At 44.5% G+C, this 16,537-nt stretch overlaps 1 protein-coding gene across 1 annotated transcript in view; it reads right to left on the bottom strand.

The window, feature by feature from the left end:
• Nucleotides 1-15,361, bottom strand: part of NIBAN1 (niban apoptosis regulator 1) — a 57,240-nt gene extending 41,879 nt beyond the window's left edge. Inside the window, exon 1 of the mRNA XM_015636858.2 lies at nucleotides 15,253-15,361. Coding sequence (XP_015492344.1) covers nucleotides 15,253-15,307 — 55 coding nt within the window. The 5' untranslated portion in view covers nucleotides 15,308-15,361. The remainder of the gene's footprint in view (nucleotides 1-15,252) is intronic.
• Nucleotides 15,362-16,537: the final 1,176 nt, after the last annotated feature.

The raw sequence follows: 16,537 nt of genomic DNA, 5'->3' as shown, positions 1-16,537 counted from the left end.
GAATGCAATATGCTAAGGGTTTTATTTGGCAAATTTATATCTATCAGATCACATTTTCATTTTGTGAATGCAGAAGTAATCACTAGTAATGTGACTATAAGCATATTTAGCCCCTGTCTAACAATGCTCATTTTGATTCTCATCCAAACCTGAATTCCTCCAACGGCTGCCTGCATTTGCTCACTACAGCTACATTTTAAGCCATGTTTGCATTCTTCAAGAGTGGCTCAAAGGCAGCCTGTGGCTTTCTGAGAAACAAATACAGGGAAAACCACATAAACTCATTTGCTATCTTCATTTGGGTTGATGGGATTTCATCAGCCTGATGAGATTGAAGATGAGCCCTGAATTTCTATGAATTATTTTCTCACTTAACAGCATCCAGTGGGGCTTCAAAACACCCTGAAAAGCTCCTGAATCCATAACTTTTCAGAGACTTTTCTATCCCTTATTACTACTCCCAAAGACCTTTACTATATAATCAATCATCCCTTCCAATGAGATGCTACTCAGTCTGTGTACTACTTATGCAACAGCAGAACTTTTCACTACCCTGAGACACTTTCTCTGCTGTTTGCCCTTTCAAGCATCCCTGAGCCAACCGTTTCACCAACTGTTTCACCACATGTTTTACATAAGCCCAGCAGCTTCACACAAACAGGCAGGCTCTTCATTAAGGAAAAAGCAGACCAGTGAAAAGCATAACAGAACAAGAACAAGACAGGAATTCTGGAAAAGTGTATTCACAAAACCCACCAATATGATTCATGAGGTTTTTATAATTTCCAGTGAAAAAAACACATAGCATTGAAAAAATGCCGTCTTTATGGTCTCTGCTCTACTCTGAGGTTTACTAGCAAAAGTGCATCAAACCTTCATAAACAAGTCAGTCAGGCTGAGCCTTCAGGTTCCAAAGATTCAGGTTTAAATGGAGTCAGGACTTTTTCTTTGCCAGTCTCAGAAATGCTGAGGTCAGAACAACAAAACACAGGCCTGAGATATAACATCCTGGTTTCCAATTCTGCTTGCAGGCAGATCCCTCTGAGGGACATGTGCCTTAGCCAACAGCCACAAATCCTCAGTTCAGGAGATGGCAGTCTTCTTACAACCCCTTTTAAACAAGAAATGAGGTCGGGTCCTTCTGTTATAATTATTTCTGCTTTAGAAGCACCTCTGGCACTAAGAAGATACACACATTGAAAATTCAAAGGCATTTTTCAAAATTACTTATGCTGCCACTAGTGTGAGGCAACTCCTCCTGTTTCCAGAACAGCAGGTACCAACCACCAGTTGCCAGGTGGGTGCTCAGCACCTCTAAAGCCAAGCCAAAGCTCTAAGTGCCAACTGATGTTCTAAAAATTACAATTTTTGTTTGGGGTATTAAAAATATCTGCCTAGTGTGCTTAAGAAGAACCTGCTGAGAGAAACACAAAAGCATCAGGTCTTATTCAAGAATGTCTGGTACAAAGCAACACCAACAAAGTCAGAAGAAATCATGCAGCCCTGGCTTCCAGACTGAGCAGATACCCTGACATGCTTTTTAAACTCCTAAACTCTGAGGGTTCCTCTGATTTGTAAAATACTGTATCTTGAAATTGAAAGAAAACACAGAAATGTAGTCAAGACACACCCATGATACAGAAGTAAAACTTTCCTGAGCAAACATGGCTTGTTTTTTAAAAAAGGTATTTAAAAGAAAACAGAAATCTCTTGAGTGCATTAGATCCACTCTTTTTTGCAAATCTCCTCTGGCAAATTAATTTTTAAACAAACATTCTTCTTTGCTTGTCTACTGTATATAAATTGCATACATTCTGATTAGCATTATTTAGCCCAGAATAATTACACATCAGAGAGATGTCTAATAATCTCATCTTTAAGCTCTTCAGAAGTAAAAAAAGATCCCAAGCATATTTTATGAATATAGGATGGCGTCAGCTGACAAATATATGGCACAATCCATTTTACTGTGGTTGCAAACAAGAACCACATGAATGAATATTATGGGCTTGTCTTTGCATTATTCAGAATGATGGGACTTCTGAAGGAAAGCACGAGTGTGTTCTGGAATTGTGAGACTGTGAAGATGAAAGAAAATTAGTCACACACAATATGGTAAAGAAAATACAGAATATAAGCAAAATTGCATTTTAGCAATAGCGGGCACTTTACTAGAAGATTACATAAGGTTTTTGATCAAACAGCTGCTACAAAAAGTAACAATGAATCAAAACACTTGGATTTGTAACTAGAATTGACAAAGAAATATTTTCAGTTACTATAATCATATTGTTTTAGACTTTCTTCAGGAGTCAGGAGTCAGTTTTCAACAGGAAAACCCATCTTAGCCAACAGCTGGAAAGCTCATAGCCTTATACTGGAAGGAAGGGGGACTGTTACTTTTTACAGATGTCACCATTCTAATCATCCAAAGGGAGTTAAACCTCTGAATAGAGAGGTGGGCCCCATCTGAAATCCAGCTCTCACATCCTCTCAAGGCTGTGCACACTCATAGCCCTGGCACTGATTCAGCCAAGGCAACCAAACACAATGGCCACAGAAACTCAACACTGTGCAGCATCCTCAAATTCAGTCTGTTTTGGGGCAGCCCGTCATCCCGTCCAACAGCAGAACTCCAGACACTCAGCTGTCAGAGGCTGGACTATATTTAAAAGCAACTCTTTTGCAGGTAACAATCAAACCCAGCCAATGCTTCCCTCCGCTGCTCAGCCCCAGCACTCTGTGATGTCCAGGTTTAAGAGCATCCCCTAAGACAAGCGTGAATTTGGTTTATGATCACAAAAGTAACACCTGCCAACGCCAAGTGCTGTGGAAAGGGCAACTTTTCAGTTGACCACACTTCCTGTTGCCTGAGTATTTAAGGCACGCAAAGGAAAACCCATGTAGCAAGAGATGAGTAACTAAGAAACCACAAGCTCTTGCTCAAATTACCATGTAGTATTTTACACTCTAAGCAACTCATTGTGTGGGACGTTTGTTTATGCTGGTATCTCTTTTGTGTCCCAATGTGGTATCAGCTTTAGTCACCCCCATTTTGGTATGGGACATGCTGAGCTGCTTTGTGTTTTTTCCACCTGTAAGGGAAGTTGGTGCTGAGTTCAGATGGGGCCTTCCTCCTTCATTCACTCAGAACTCAGCTTTTTCCTCGAACAAACCCAGTGCTGCCTCAGTTTTTGATGTCACCATGACACGGCCACAGCTCCTAAGGGATCACCATGAACACACCAAACCCAGTCTCCAAAGTCTTCTCCAGAAGCTTCTTTTGTTACAGACCTCAGGTGTGTGTTGTACCAAATAAAGCCTCAGTTTTGTTCTGGGTACTCTTCCTGCTGCTTCCCTTGGGTTTGGTAGGACATCATGTAAACACAGAAGACTAGAATCACTCAACTCTGGGTTGGAAAACCCTCCCAGACCATCGAGTCCAAGCTGTGCCTGACCCTCACAGTGTCACCAGCCCAGAGCAGTGAGTGCCATATCTAGGCCTTCCGTGAACACCTCCAGGGATGGGGATTCCAAACTTTCTTGGGCAGCCCCTGACAATGCCTGACCACCCTTTCCATGATGTTAAAACTGAATCTCCCTTGGCACAGCTTGAGGTCATTTCCTCTTGTCCTGTCAAAAGGACAGCTTTGTTCCAGAAGTGTCCATGGCCAGGCTGGACAGAGCTTGGAGCAACGTGGAACAGTGGAAGGCATCCCTGTCCATGGCAGTGGCTGGAACAAGACAAGCTTTAAAGATCCCTTCCAATCCAAGTAATTCTATGACTGACCTTTGCTCCTCCAAAACCACCACAAAAGTCACGATCAGCTTTGATCAGCTGACAATCTGGAGCATTTGGGGGCTCCTCCTTGCAGACACATCAGATTAAGCCTTGACATCCCTTCCTCAACCATACTCACAAACCATCACACACACTCCTTGTGTCAGTAATTCTGCTGCTACTTCCTGGGCTCAGAACAAAGACAGATGGAGCACAAGCAGCAGTAATTAAAGTTACTTTCCTTTACAATCACACCTAAAAATACCATAAATCAACCTTCTAATCAACCTCATATGGTATCTATCCCATACATTGCAGAGCTCTGAAAGTTTGTGGCATAGTGAGTTGGAAATAGCAGGAACTTGATTTATATTTAAAAGCAGGTAAATACCACCCCAGAAGACCAGATCTATGCCTATTGCAGAATGTAAAGCTGGACAAAACATATGTAACTTAAAGGAGAAACACACACATGGCTCCTGCCACCTTCTTTTTCTGATTTAAAGAAGTGAAGTGCTGAGTGCCTGAGCACAGCAAGAGCCTGGCTAGAAATTTGGGGAGAATATCAAAATCGTCAGTTCCCAAGAAAATTAGGCATCAGGTTTGTCAAACCCCAAATTAACATCATAACTCTTTGTGCATGAAATCAAACAGCAGCAAGATCAGCTAGGCAATTATTGCACATTGCTTTGTAGCTTGGCAGGTGTACAGGAAATCTCAGAATGAAAGAAAAAAAATTCAAGCAATCAATCTGGGACTTCCTACTGAATGAAGCAGTAGAAAAACACACCAAAGATAAGCCTTTGCACCCTGGTTTTCAAGCATCAGCAATGAGTTCAGGGCTTCAGATTCACACTCTCCACTCACACTAAAGCCTATAAGGTTTGTCGTGTTTGCTTTGCCCACGGCAGTGAACAGCTGCTGGTAGCTGTGGGCTTTGCAGCTTTTTTTAGCCTGCACAGAGGGCAAACATGGAAACAGCAGGGTTTAGTCCAGCAGGAGAACATGGGTAGTGGATGGAAACCTCCTTTCCCACTCACCTCCAGTTTCCCTTATACTACCTGCCTGAGCTGCTCAAAGAATGCCCAAAGAGAGGAAAGCCTGTTTTCTATAAATTAATTCACAAAAAAATATCCCCCAAACCCTTCTCCCTCCCAAAACCTCCAAAAAACAAACAAACAAAAACCCCATAGCACAAAAACACTCATCCATTTTAGCTGCAGTTTTCACAAAATGGCAATTGAGGCAGATGCTTATCATGAAAGCTTCAGTCTGGACAGCTGAAGCAACTGCATCTGCAACTGAAAACACAGGAAAGCGTCTGGCAGACTAAATTACTTTACAGATACACAATGATATTACTTTACAGAATATCCTTAAAGAGCAAAAAAACCTTTTTGTCCTTTCTTTTGCACAGACCCTGTTTGCACAGACCCTTTGCCTGGGGATGATGAAAACTTGCCTTTCCTATAGTGTGACCACTGCAATATTGGAATAACAAGTGAAAATACATAAAGATCCTCTGTATCATGCTCAGTAAAAGCAAACTGGTCTTTAGACAACATTCACCAAGGTATTTAACATCCCAAATCCTGCTCCAAGACTGGTGTCTCTAGTTACCAGTGTCACAATGATGCCCTGCAGAGAATCACAGCACAAACAGCAACTGTGGTTTCAAGCAGAGGAAGGGAAATACCACATAAAACTTTAGAAATGCCTTCCTGAGACAGGAGATGAGAGGGTTTGAGTGGGATGGATACTGAGTGGCAGGATGGCGCTGGCATCTTCTGTAAATTTCAAGCAGAAATGCCCACGGACCTCTGAAAAGAGCAAGGAAAAGCTCTTTTGCAGACAGCAAATTTCCAGATACTGCACGTAAGGGTAATTTTTTCAGCTGAGGTCGCAACCACAAGGAACCAAAAATCAGTAGTAAATGGGCTATCCCAGCAAATGAGCAGAGACCTGGTATGCATGGCCAGAGGTGGCATCTGAGCCCTTCAAAACCTACAGCTCCCCTCACACAGAAATAAAGCTCTAGGGGAAACCCCAGATGGTTTTATAACATACAAAAGCTGTAGGTATTTTTTTCTAAGGTTGGATGTGAAAGCATTTAGTAACAGGCTGAGAGAGCTGGGATTGTTCAGCCTGGAGAAGAGAAGGCTTCAGGGAGACCTTGTTGAAGCCTTTCAGAACTTTAGAGGGCCTTAAAAAAAAATGAAGGACATGGCAAATAGTGTCAGAACAAGAAGGAGTGATTTTAAACTGCCAGAGGGAGGCATTAAATGTGATGTTTGGAAGAAATTCTTTCTTGTGAGGGTAGCGAGGCCCTGACACAGGGTGCCCAGATAAGCTCTGGCTGCCCCATCCCTGGAAGTGCCCCAGTCCAGGCTGGACAGGGCTTGGAGCAACCTGGGATAGTGGGAGGTGTCCCTGTCTATTACAGGGGCTGGCACTGGATGGGCTCTAAACTCCCCTCCCACCCAAACCATTCCATGATTCTATGATTCCACGGTCCTGGGTGCTTAAGGGTCCAGCTGGTCCCCAGCACAAGTGTTAGTCATTGACTCTGCCCGCTGGGATCCATCAGCAGGGTGCAGGAGTTGCTGCAGGGGCTGTCCCTGCCCCAAGGGTTGGCACAGGCTGCTCCTGATCCTGCCACAACCTGGCCCCATGTCTTCAGTTCCCTGGACTTCTGCTTTAGCTTTGCCTGCTTACACAGTAAAGAATTAGGAACAAGCATTACCTTATGATGTCTGTGCCACACTCCTTGTGAGGACCTACACATCCCCCATACAAAAGCCCACATGGAACTGAGGTGTAAATGACCTTTTCTGCAGGTTACCTGTTGCATGAGAACCACACCCAAAACATGCCCTGACCCTAGAAGCACTACATAGAATGAACCTGGAAAAACACCAGCGTTTTGGGGAGCTGTGAACAGACCGTCTTATAGCATTACCAAAGATCTCATTACAAGATCTATGTGGTTTCAGAAGGCATCACTGGTGCTGGTGGTGTTGGGGAGAGCCCAGAAACTGCCAGGCACTGCCGTGGGTGGCTTTTTTTGGCAGAAACCGCTAACGGGAGGATGCTCTATTCTCACTCTTTAAGCAGTGACATGTAAAAAGCCCAATCTGGAGATCAGCTGACACATTCACTTTGCAAAAAGCTCCAAAGCAGAACTCCTTCTGGAGGACAGATCATGGTTCGCTCCTGAGAAGGTACAGAAACTAGGCAGCAAGCCAAAAACCTGCTGCTCTTCCATGGAGGAGTGGAGCTGCTGCAGCCCATGGCTGCTGCTGTGACAGCCCTGGAGCAGCTTGGCTTGAGGGGGCCCTACAGCAGCACACACTGCTCCAACCCAAGGGTGGCACAGCCCAGGTCCCTCTGAGCCCCTGGAGTGTGACCAGGCACCTGCAGCAGCGCCCATCCAGCGCCGCGGCAGCGCTCCGACGGCTGCACTGGTGCCTCCCCCGTTCACACCCCAAAAACCACCTGGGAGACACTGGGCTGCTGGGCACCCAACAGGGAGTGCACAAAAGCACTGACTGTGTCATGCAACAACATGCATGTCATCCCTGGCACTGCCTACTCCTTGGGAACCACGGGGTGCAGGGCATGGCACAACTATAGGCTTAGAATCAATCTCACCACAAGCAACACCCAAAAGGTCACTTGAATCACTAGTTTCAGCTCAATGTATTTACTCTAAAAAGTAACTACTCTACTCCTGATCTCACTCGTTTCCTAAAAGAATTTCAACCGTACAAAAACTATCTACATACTTTTGAAAAGTATACTGCTTTTAACTTTTTACTCATTCCGTGTATTCAGAAGAGCCCAAGAGCCTCGCTTTTGTTTTCTGCTTCCTGCACTACAGCTAAGACAACTCCCTAGCTTTAAAAAATATGCAATAAAAAAAGTTGCAATAACTACACCAACAACTTTGGTAGTACTACAATGACCTAAATATTTTGGCTTAAAGCTTCAATACTAGCCAAAGTGTAAGAGCAACTACTTGGTCAGACCTATTAATAAATATCACAGAAGCATGAAAATTAAAGGCTTATGAATTCAAGATATAGCACTTAATTAAATAATTAGAGAAACAAAGTCACTAAAATCTTAGGTTATCCATACCAAAATAATTCTCAGTGTAGAATCAGCAGCAAACATTTTTTAAGTTTTAATATATATAAGACTACTAGAAAGACACAGGACAAAGATTTTAGGAGACCTAGGCAGGTGAACCCTTTCTTCACAGAAGTTTGAGCCATTTGCACAAGCTTTAATCTTGCTTTGATATAAGAGTTTGCCTTGTTTCATCACTGTACTTTAACTGCAAAAGCAAGTAAAATGCTTGCAAGTATGTTCAAAAACTTGAAACAACTTTTAATTGTTCTATAAGTGTGAAGAGAACAGTGTGGTTATTCCATGCAAAAGAAAAAGCTGTACTTTAAAAGCACATTCCTTATGAATATCATCCTTCCCCACCTAGACTTTGACTCTGCAGCTGCCACTGCCCAAAGGCACCACCAACAAAGATGCTTTCATCATCTCAGAGCTTGCTTTTTCTCCCTTTCATAGTAATAAAATGTCTGTCAGATGCAAAAACTGTCTTACAATTTGTGGCCAAACTGCACTAATTTAAGAACTTCCAGTATTCAGTATTTTGGAAAACATCAAGTACAAAGGCACAGCACACTTAAAGTGTGTCTCTCAACTACAGATTTGGGGCAAGGATGAAGCTGTTTCTCACTTTTTCTATTGAGATATTCTTTCCACTGATCCCTGTGCCTAATTCAACACCGTAGGTAGTTTATTCTACAGTGACAAGAAAAGCATGAAAAATGCCTCATGCCTTCCCCTACAATCCTGTGGTTTTCCTTCCCTCACACTACCCAAAAACAGACCAGAGAAAAGCCACCTTTCATTTTTTAGACCCAGTGATGCAGCACATCATCTTTAGGGGTAGTTCTTGTATGGGTTGCTTTGGTGCAGGGGCTTGAGATGATCCTGCTGAACAGGCACAGAGCCTAACACAGTTCTGGGACACAAATTGGGTAACTGGGATTTCTGGGTTTAGGAAAACCTCAAGCCATATACAGAGGGTAAATGGGGTGTGATTACACAAAATACCTCTACTGATAAACTAACAAAGGAAAACTGAAAAATTTAATCTCCTGCTTTGATAGGGAAATCTTGACCATGCCTGTTGCAGGATAACATGGCTGGAAACTTCCACAATTGCTCATGGAGCTTTTGAGAGAATAATGGACTATTTGAGCAATGCAAACAGAACAGGGAAGGTATATCCTACCTTAGTCTCCCAACGCTAAATCTGAAAGTTACCATGGACAGTAAATTCTGTTCATGTGCGTGGCAAATACCTTTTTCATCAATCACATCCCTGGATGCCTTTTGCTTGCATTCAGTCGAAAGGTAAGAAAAAGCACTTGGACCCTTGAATTAAAGGCCATAAAACCCAAAGAGAAGCTTTCTCTCCTTTGCAGCACCGGCAGGTACCATTTATCAAAATTATGGGATAAGAAGCTGGTAATGGCTCCAAAAGCAACAATCTCTCTGAGCACTAAAACAAAAATGTCTCAGAAAAAAAGTAAAGCCAAAAGGATTTTCCTTTAAAAATCTCATTTCTTACAGTCTTCAAGAGCTTGGAAACTTTGCAAGGTGCATATAATAGAATCTTACATGCTTATTGAAATCTGAATTTCCTGTGGGCTTTACTTCACTCCTTCCTTCCGTGAGTATTTATCCCTATTTGGATTGGACTAGATGGTACTATTGTGAATTCTGGATTTAATACATGCTTCTGAATGAAAATATTATTCTGCCTCTTCCTTAGATTTTGGGAGTTGCAGATAAATCAAATCAGCTTTTACCATAAACCACACCAGGTGAAGAGGAAAAGCAGCCTCTAAGAGCAACAAACTAGATGCTGTGAAGTCCAGAGAGACCCCACACTTGTAGAATTTGGTTAGAATGACCTTAAAGCCCATCTCATTCCACCCCCTGCCAGGAGCAGGAACACCTTCCGCTAGACCAGGAAGTTGCCCCAGGCCCTGTACGACCTGGCTGGGATGAGGTACTCCTGCTCTGCATGATGCCACAGCCATGCTCACCTACATAAAATGAAGAGAGAATTTCTGGAACACAAAACAACCCAGCTTGGAACAGGCTGGAAGCAAAGGCAGGGAGTGCAGCAAGACTTGTACAGAACCATACTGTACTTGCAGTCACACACCAAATTAAAACCAGAAGGGTAAATGACAGTTTAAAGCAGAAAATCCAACATCCAGTCTGAGTGCCTGTCCAAGAAAAGGCTAGCTTTTCCACAATTAATTCCAAGTCATTCTTCCATTCTGCAGCACTCCTCCTGCCAGCTCTGTGCACGCTGGCTGAGACTTTCACTCCAGAGCTGTATCAGGCGCTTGGGTTCTGTCCCTCTGAGTCAGTGGGACTCATCTCTGTACCACCGCTGGAATTTATTCAGCTAGTTTCCTGGAAAGCTAATGACCCATTTCCTATCTTGTCTTTCAAGTAAAGGATAAAGCAGGCTCCTCTTCAGCCTCTAAAATGGGCCAGAATAGAAGTCTCTCTGTTTTTTCAAGTACACTACATCTTGTAGGAACACACCTACAGCGTGCGATCGTTGTGCAAAATTCCAACTTAATTAACACCACACTGAAATTCCTAAGTAAAACAAATGGCTAGGAAGAAGTTTCTTACAGATATGAAGTAATAGCTTTCACTGTCACTTCAAAAGAACAACGTCTGGAAGGTCTGCTTGGAAAAACTTCCTAAACAATGAGGAAATCCACAGGGTGCATCCTGGGTGCTGCAGGGTCACAGCCACTATGCCCTGCACTGGGGGATCCCACCTGCCTGGAGAGGAAAGAGATGGAAAAGAAGGGAAGGAAGAAACTGCATTTAAACAAACAAATCCAAAGCAAATGAATACAAAGCCTCATCCTCTGGACAGATGTCTGTTTATAGAAATGGGTAGCCAGGATATGGTTAAGCATACCAAGTATCTTTAAGAAAAAACAACCTTCAGAGAAGTCAATTTTTCATATGCTGAACTTTTTGGGGATGCACCTGTTGAAATTACTGGTGTGAGATGCTTGAAATCTTTCCACTTCTTCAAATTTAAAAAAAATTAGTCCAGACACATGACACGTGACAAAGCAGAGCTTGGTCGTCTACTACTTCTGCTGCTGAGATTGTAGAAGTGGAAAACAATCAAGACTTTAAGGGGCGTTTCCATCTTTGCCTGCTGTAAGATCCTCATCCTTGATTGTTTCTTGTCTGCTAGTAGGGACACTAAGAGACACTTTTCCATCAGCAATGATGATACCTCCAGCACAATATCTCAGGATATACCACTAAGCTGCTTTAGCAGGCACTTTCAGCTGATTCCTGAATTTCACAATTGTACCCTGAGCCTGTAACTCCCCACCACTGCCTGGACTGCTCCTTTTTGGGTGTAGCCCTCCTTAAGCATCATTAGACAATCCACCCAACAAACAACTCCCATCATCAGTTTAGCCCATGCCTCATCAAATTGAGAGCACAAATTTTTTTAATAAACTCTTCACATGACCAACTCCCTGTCTCCGTATTATTATTGCCATATTTTAAACTCACTTTCACTCACATCCCAAATAATCTCCATGTAGTCCCACCAAAACCCCACAAAGCCAGATAATCTCTGCCACAAGTCATCTTTTTCAAGGCCTAAGTCCAAAACCTAGAGGAATTACTAAAAAATTTTATTTTCATTTTGGACGGCTTTAAATAATTTTACTGCTTACAATGTGTGTGTATTTAAAATATTGCATGGATTTAAATAGGTGGAAAAATGTATTTTTCTACAGGTCTGGTTAGAAAAACAGGCTTGTGCTGCACAACACAGAAAGACACCTTGGAAATTGCTAAGGTTTTCAGACAAGTAATGCTGCTGTGCACATGGTTTGGCTTTCTCCCACTTCCCCTTAAGTATCCTCCACACACCTTCTCCCAAAGGACACAAACTGTCCCCACTGATCACTTATTTTTTCATTATTTCACTATGACATTCATTCCATTCAGGTAGGAGTAAGGAATATCAAGTCTTGACAGTTTATTCATTATTTCATCCCCCAATGACCAATTTTCATTAATTTCTACTCAACATAGACAAAAGATGTTGTGATGGCTTGCAAAATGTAACTTCATGAGATTTATACAGAGATTTTTCTGAGTGTAAAAATTGTTTTGCAAAGCATTTTCATCCCCAAATAAGTGTTCAGGAAGTAGATTCAAACTTCACAAGGAAGATCCCTGCCCTTGCAGTTTCAAACACAGCCTCAATTTCCTTCTAAAGGCCACCCAGAAAATCACACATTGGCATTGTCTGTTCTCTTCTTAGGCATTGTTGGCGGCAGGGGAAGCACATTACCAGGTCAATAATTACATTTGCTGACTTTCAGGTTGTGATATTGCCCAAATACTGCCCTATGTACAACAATACACAGCTTTGCAAGTTGGCTGTTTCAGTCCTACCACGTTTTCCTTAAGAGCATGGAAGCTGAAAGCAATTTAAGGTGAAAATCCCAGGCTTTGCATTCAGTAACCAAGACACTGTGTGGGATGCCTTCCTGGTTTTCTCTGGGATTTATTTCTTCATCTGGTCTGACAAGGCTCACCCCCACTCATCCATGAGAAACCACAGACAACAAAGCATCTCCCAGGCTCTACCCAGGAGTGCCCATGCTGAGGGCAGGTTCTTGAGGGGTTATAGAGGCACCTGTTTGACTGGGTTTGCATATTTTCAACATAATTTTACATCTCACATAATTCTTGTCCTCATTTGATTCTCCTCTCATCCCACAATCAATGTGAGCAGACAGACTTTCAGAAGTCAGAAAACCTGTAGAACTGTACCTATGTTGGTGTAGAACCGGTAACATGGAATTGTGGAATATCCAGAGTTGGAAAAGATCCACAAGAATCATCAAGTCCAACTCCTGCCCTGCACAGGACATGTGCTGCCTTTAATGCTCAGTCCCTTATTTCCATTCATTACATTGTGCTTTAGCTTAAATATTGTCTAAGTAAACTACAAGACTTTACAATCTATTTAATTTCAGGCAAATTAAATTATCATAACGGCAACAAGAAATTTAATTACACCATCATGAAAACAACTATGAACTACACCAAGCTCTCACTTGAAGTAATACTCAGGATTTCCTGTCTTGAGGCTACTGGTATTTGGGCCAATATGAGGGAGCATCCCAAAATGCACAAAGTCTGTAGAGTGTTGCAGGCTCCTTTGGCTTTCTGTCTCCCCATCTCCCTCTCTCACCAGTGCTGTCCCATTCCAGCACCTATGGACTGACAATTCTGCTGACAAAAAGCAAGTCCTTCCCTTTCGTTTTTACTGAGGACACTCCTGCATCACCTGTGGAGAAAAAGAACCCCAAAAGCTGACATCCCACTAGAATAACCCACCTCAGCTTCACAAAGCCAGCTAAAAAATGTACTGCTTATTCAAGCTACAGACTCAGTGCTTCCACATGGTCCCTCTTGGAATGAGGGGAGTTCCCCACAGAACTCCTCTGCAAATAAATCACACCCAGGTGTGTAAGACACACAGGCAAGGCCTGACTTTGGCAGACTCCAGCCTAACATCAGCAATAGGTTTGGTGAGCTGGCTCAATTGCACTCTGTTTCCATTTAAGATGCTCTTCACAATTATTTTTCTTCCTCAGAAGTGCTAATTCACAGGCAGTCTCTGTATAAAGTGCCTCATTAATTATTTTTCCAAGCAGGAGCATCAAGTGGGGGATCCTCACAGCACGAACAGCAAACATAAACCAGGGGATGAGCACAGGATTTTAATTCTTTTAATATTTTAATATTCTTCCATAATGTCTTCCCTCTGCCTCTTGCCTATGCAAAGATGTGAAGGGCAAAAAAGAGCTGTGTCTGGAGCGCTGCAGAGCTCTCAGCATGACCAAGGTACCCCTCCCTGTGAGCTGCAGGCAAGTCTCAGACACACACATCCAGCCCTACTTCACAGATAGGGATTTCCCAACCTTTCAGCATTAGCTCCTAGTTCTAATTCTAGACAATATCCAGGGCAAGGACCTACATGATTTCCCCTAAACCAATAAACTCCCTGAATTTCCTAATTTTTTTTTTATTTTTTTTTTCCCCAGTAAATACACATCAAACTTTTCAGGTGCTCACAACTCAGGGACCAGAAACTTGAAATGCTGAACTGTGAAAATGCAATTTTGGCTGCAGCGTAGGGATGAATGTAAAGTAAAATAGAAATCCATGGGGACTGCACCCTCATGGCTCTGACAGGACTTGAAACCACCCTCGACGGGGCAGGAAAAACTGACAGTACTAATAGGACACTGTCAAAAAAATCTCAGCATGTGAGGCCAGTAGCTCTGCTGACTGCTTTTTGGGTAAAACTTAATAACTGGACATCCTTCCCAATATGGGAACCTCTTGAAAGACCCATTGTGATTTCAAAGGATGACTAACAGAAGAGGGGCTCAATGTTTGCACTCCCTCTGCACCACAAAAAAATCCCAAAGCAAAAAAATCCAAGGACAAGCTGGGTTGTGGGCACCACCCAGGAGCTCCCCTCCGGCCCAAATTCTCAGCACAGAGTTTGATCTCCCAGCTCACAAGAGAGAGGGTTCTCACAGGCTCTGCATGCATCATACATCAAGTGCTAGAACTGGACTTCCTTTTCTCATGCAAGCTTTTATCCCACTTGTAAATCTTCAGCCTTACAATTTGGTTTGCAAATGCTCTACCTGCTGAGTGATAAGCAGTACAGGTAAGAGTAAGATGTGTTTCATACTGAACTACTCTAACAAAAAGTCTCCCTAAACCTCAGAATTACACTCTTTTCCTTCATAGTTTAATAGCAATATATATAATTTAAAGCCTTGTTTGTTTGTTTGTTTGCTCTCTCTCTCCTAACATTTTAATGGGAGAAATAACTGCCCTTACACAGTCAGACTGTGTAAGGTACCCAAATTTTTTACCTCGGTACCCACCAAGCAGCGTTGCCACTGCCTCCAACGGGCTTGACAAAGCATCAGCCCATATGCTGCTGGTCGGATTCCCACTGGCAAAGCCCGGCACCTCGGAAGCTGCCGGGTCTGTAGAACGGGGATCTGTCACACGGGCAGACTCAGCCGCAGCGCTCCACACTCTCTCAAGTTTCACCGTCTACTTATAACTCCCTCAGTGGGAACTTATAAAGCATCGCCCATAAGAAAGTGCTCCAAACTTCATCGGACGCTGAGAATCAGCTCAACCCGCGCTATTCTGCCGGCTGCCGAGCGCTGCGAGGGATGCGCGGTGCTCCCGGAACGCTGCCGGCGGCTTTCCCCGAGCCCCGGGGTACCCGGAGCGCTGCCGGCGGTCCCCCAGCCCCGTACCTCGGATGTAGGCGCACTTGCTGTCGTCCAGCGGCGAGGAGGCAGAGGCGCCCATGTCTCGGTGCGGAGCTCCGGGAGCACCGTGGTCCCGCCGAGCCCGGACCGCTCCCGCCACTTCCTCCGCAGGCACCGCCCCCGAGCCCGGCCCCGGCCCCGGCCCTGCCCCCCGGCCCTGCCCTGCCCTGCCCCCCGGCCCTGCCCTGCCCGGCTCCTCGGCCCTGCCCTGCCCCCCGGCCCCGGCCCTCCCCTGCTCCGCCGGGCCCTGCCGGAACCCGCGGCTGCCCCACGGCCCGCAGCGCCTCTGGGGACGCTGGTCCCCCGCCGCTGTTTGTGCCCCCACTCTGCTCTGCACCACTGTCACTCATCACCGCAAAATGCACATCCCCTTGGAGACACGGTTAGAGCCTCCAGAGTTTCCCCAGAGGCCACGTTAAAGACCATGCCACAGTAAAAGCACGGATAAACAGGACCAAAATGCCTCTCCTGGAGGTGTCCAAGAGGCAGCTGGGTCTGGGACTGGTTGATGTCTGCAGTGGTTTAGGGGTGACAGTGGTAGTGCTGAGGTTTGAACTCAATGATTTTAGAGGTCTATTCCAACCTTGATGATTCTATGACTTTGTGATAAAGGCTGTGGCACAAGTTGCCCAGAGAAGCTGTGGCCAACCCATCCCTGGAAGTGTCCAAGGCCAGGTTGGATAGGGCTTGGAGCATCACAGGATAGTGGAAGGTGACCCTGCATATGACAGGATGGAATGAGATGATTTTAAGGTTTCTTCCAATCTAACCATTCTTCCAACCCATTCCATCCTTCTGTGATTCTGTGATTTATGGCCCAGTTGTCATGGAGTTACTTTACCTTTAAGAAAAGTTGAAGTTTCTGGGAACTGCCTGGAGTCTTTTCTCCTGACCAATTATCGGTCATTGCTGAGAATTGACAGCAGTTTAGTCCATTGAAAAGTGGGATCAACTTGTGAACCCTACCTTAAAGTGTAAAACCAGAGCTGTCTTGGTTCTCTTTGTTTCCTGGCGGTGAAGAGTGGCGGAGCTCCGGCCTCCCGTTCCCAGCCCAGGCCATGCGGCCGGGCGGGGACAGGGCTGGGCCTGCCGCGTCTCCCGGCTGGGAGATGTGGGCCCTGCGGGGGGTTTTCCCCGGGCTCGGGCCGGGCTGGGCCAAGCTGATCTCTGGCTCGGCTGCAGGGTTTTTGCTGTACCTAAATTCACTAGAAACTGCTGAGTGAAGAAGGAGAGAGAGACTCTGGACCTGCAGCGGGCTGGGGCGGCAACT

Source organism: Parus major, chromosome 8 (assembly GCF_001522545.3).
Source record: "Parus major isolate Abel chromosome 8, Parus_major1.1, whole genome shotgun sequence".
Taxonomy (NCBI): Eukaryota; Metazoa; Chordata; class Aves; order Passeriformes; family Paridae; genus Parus; species Parus major.
This window is presented reverse-complemented; position numbering and strand designations above follow the sequence as displayed.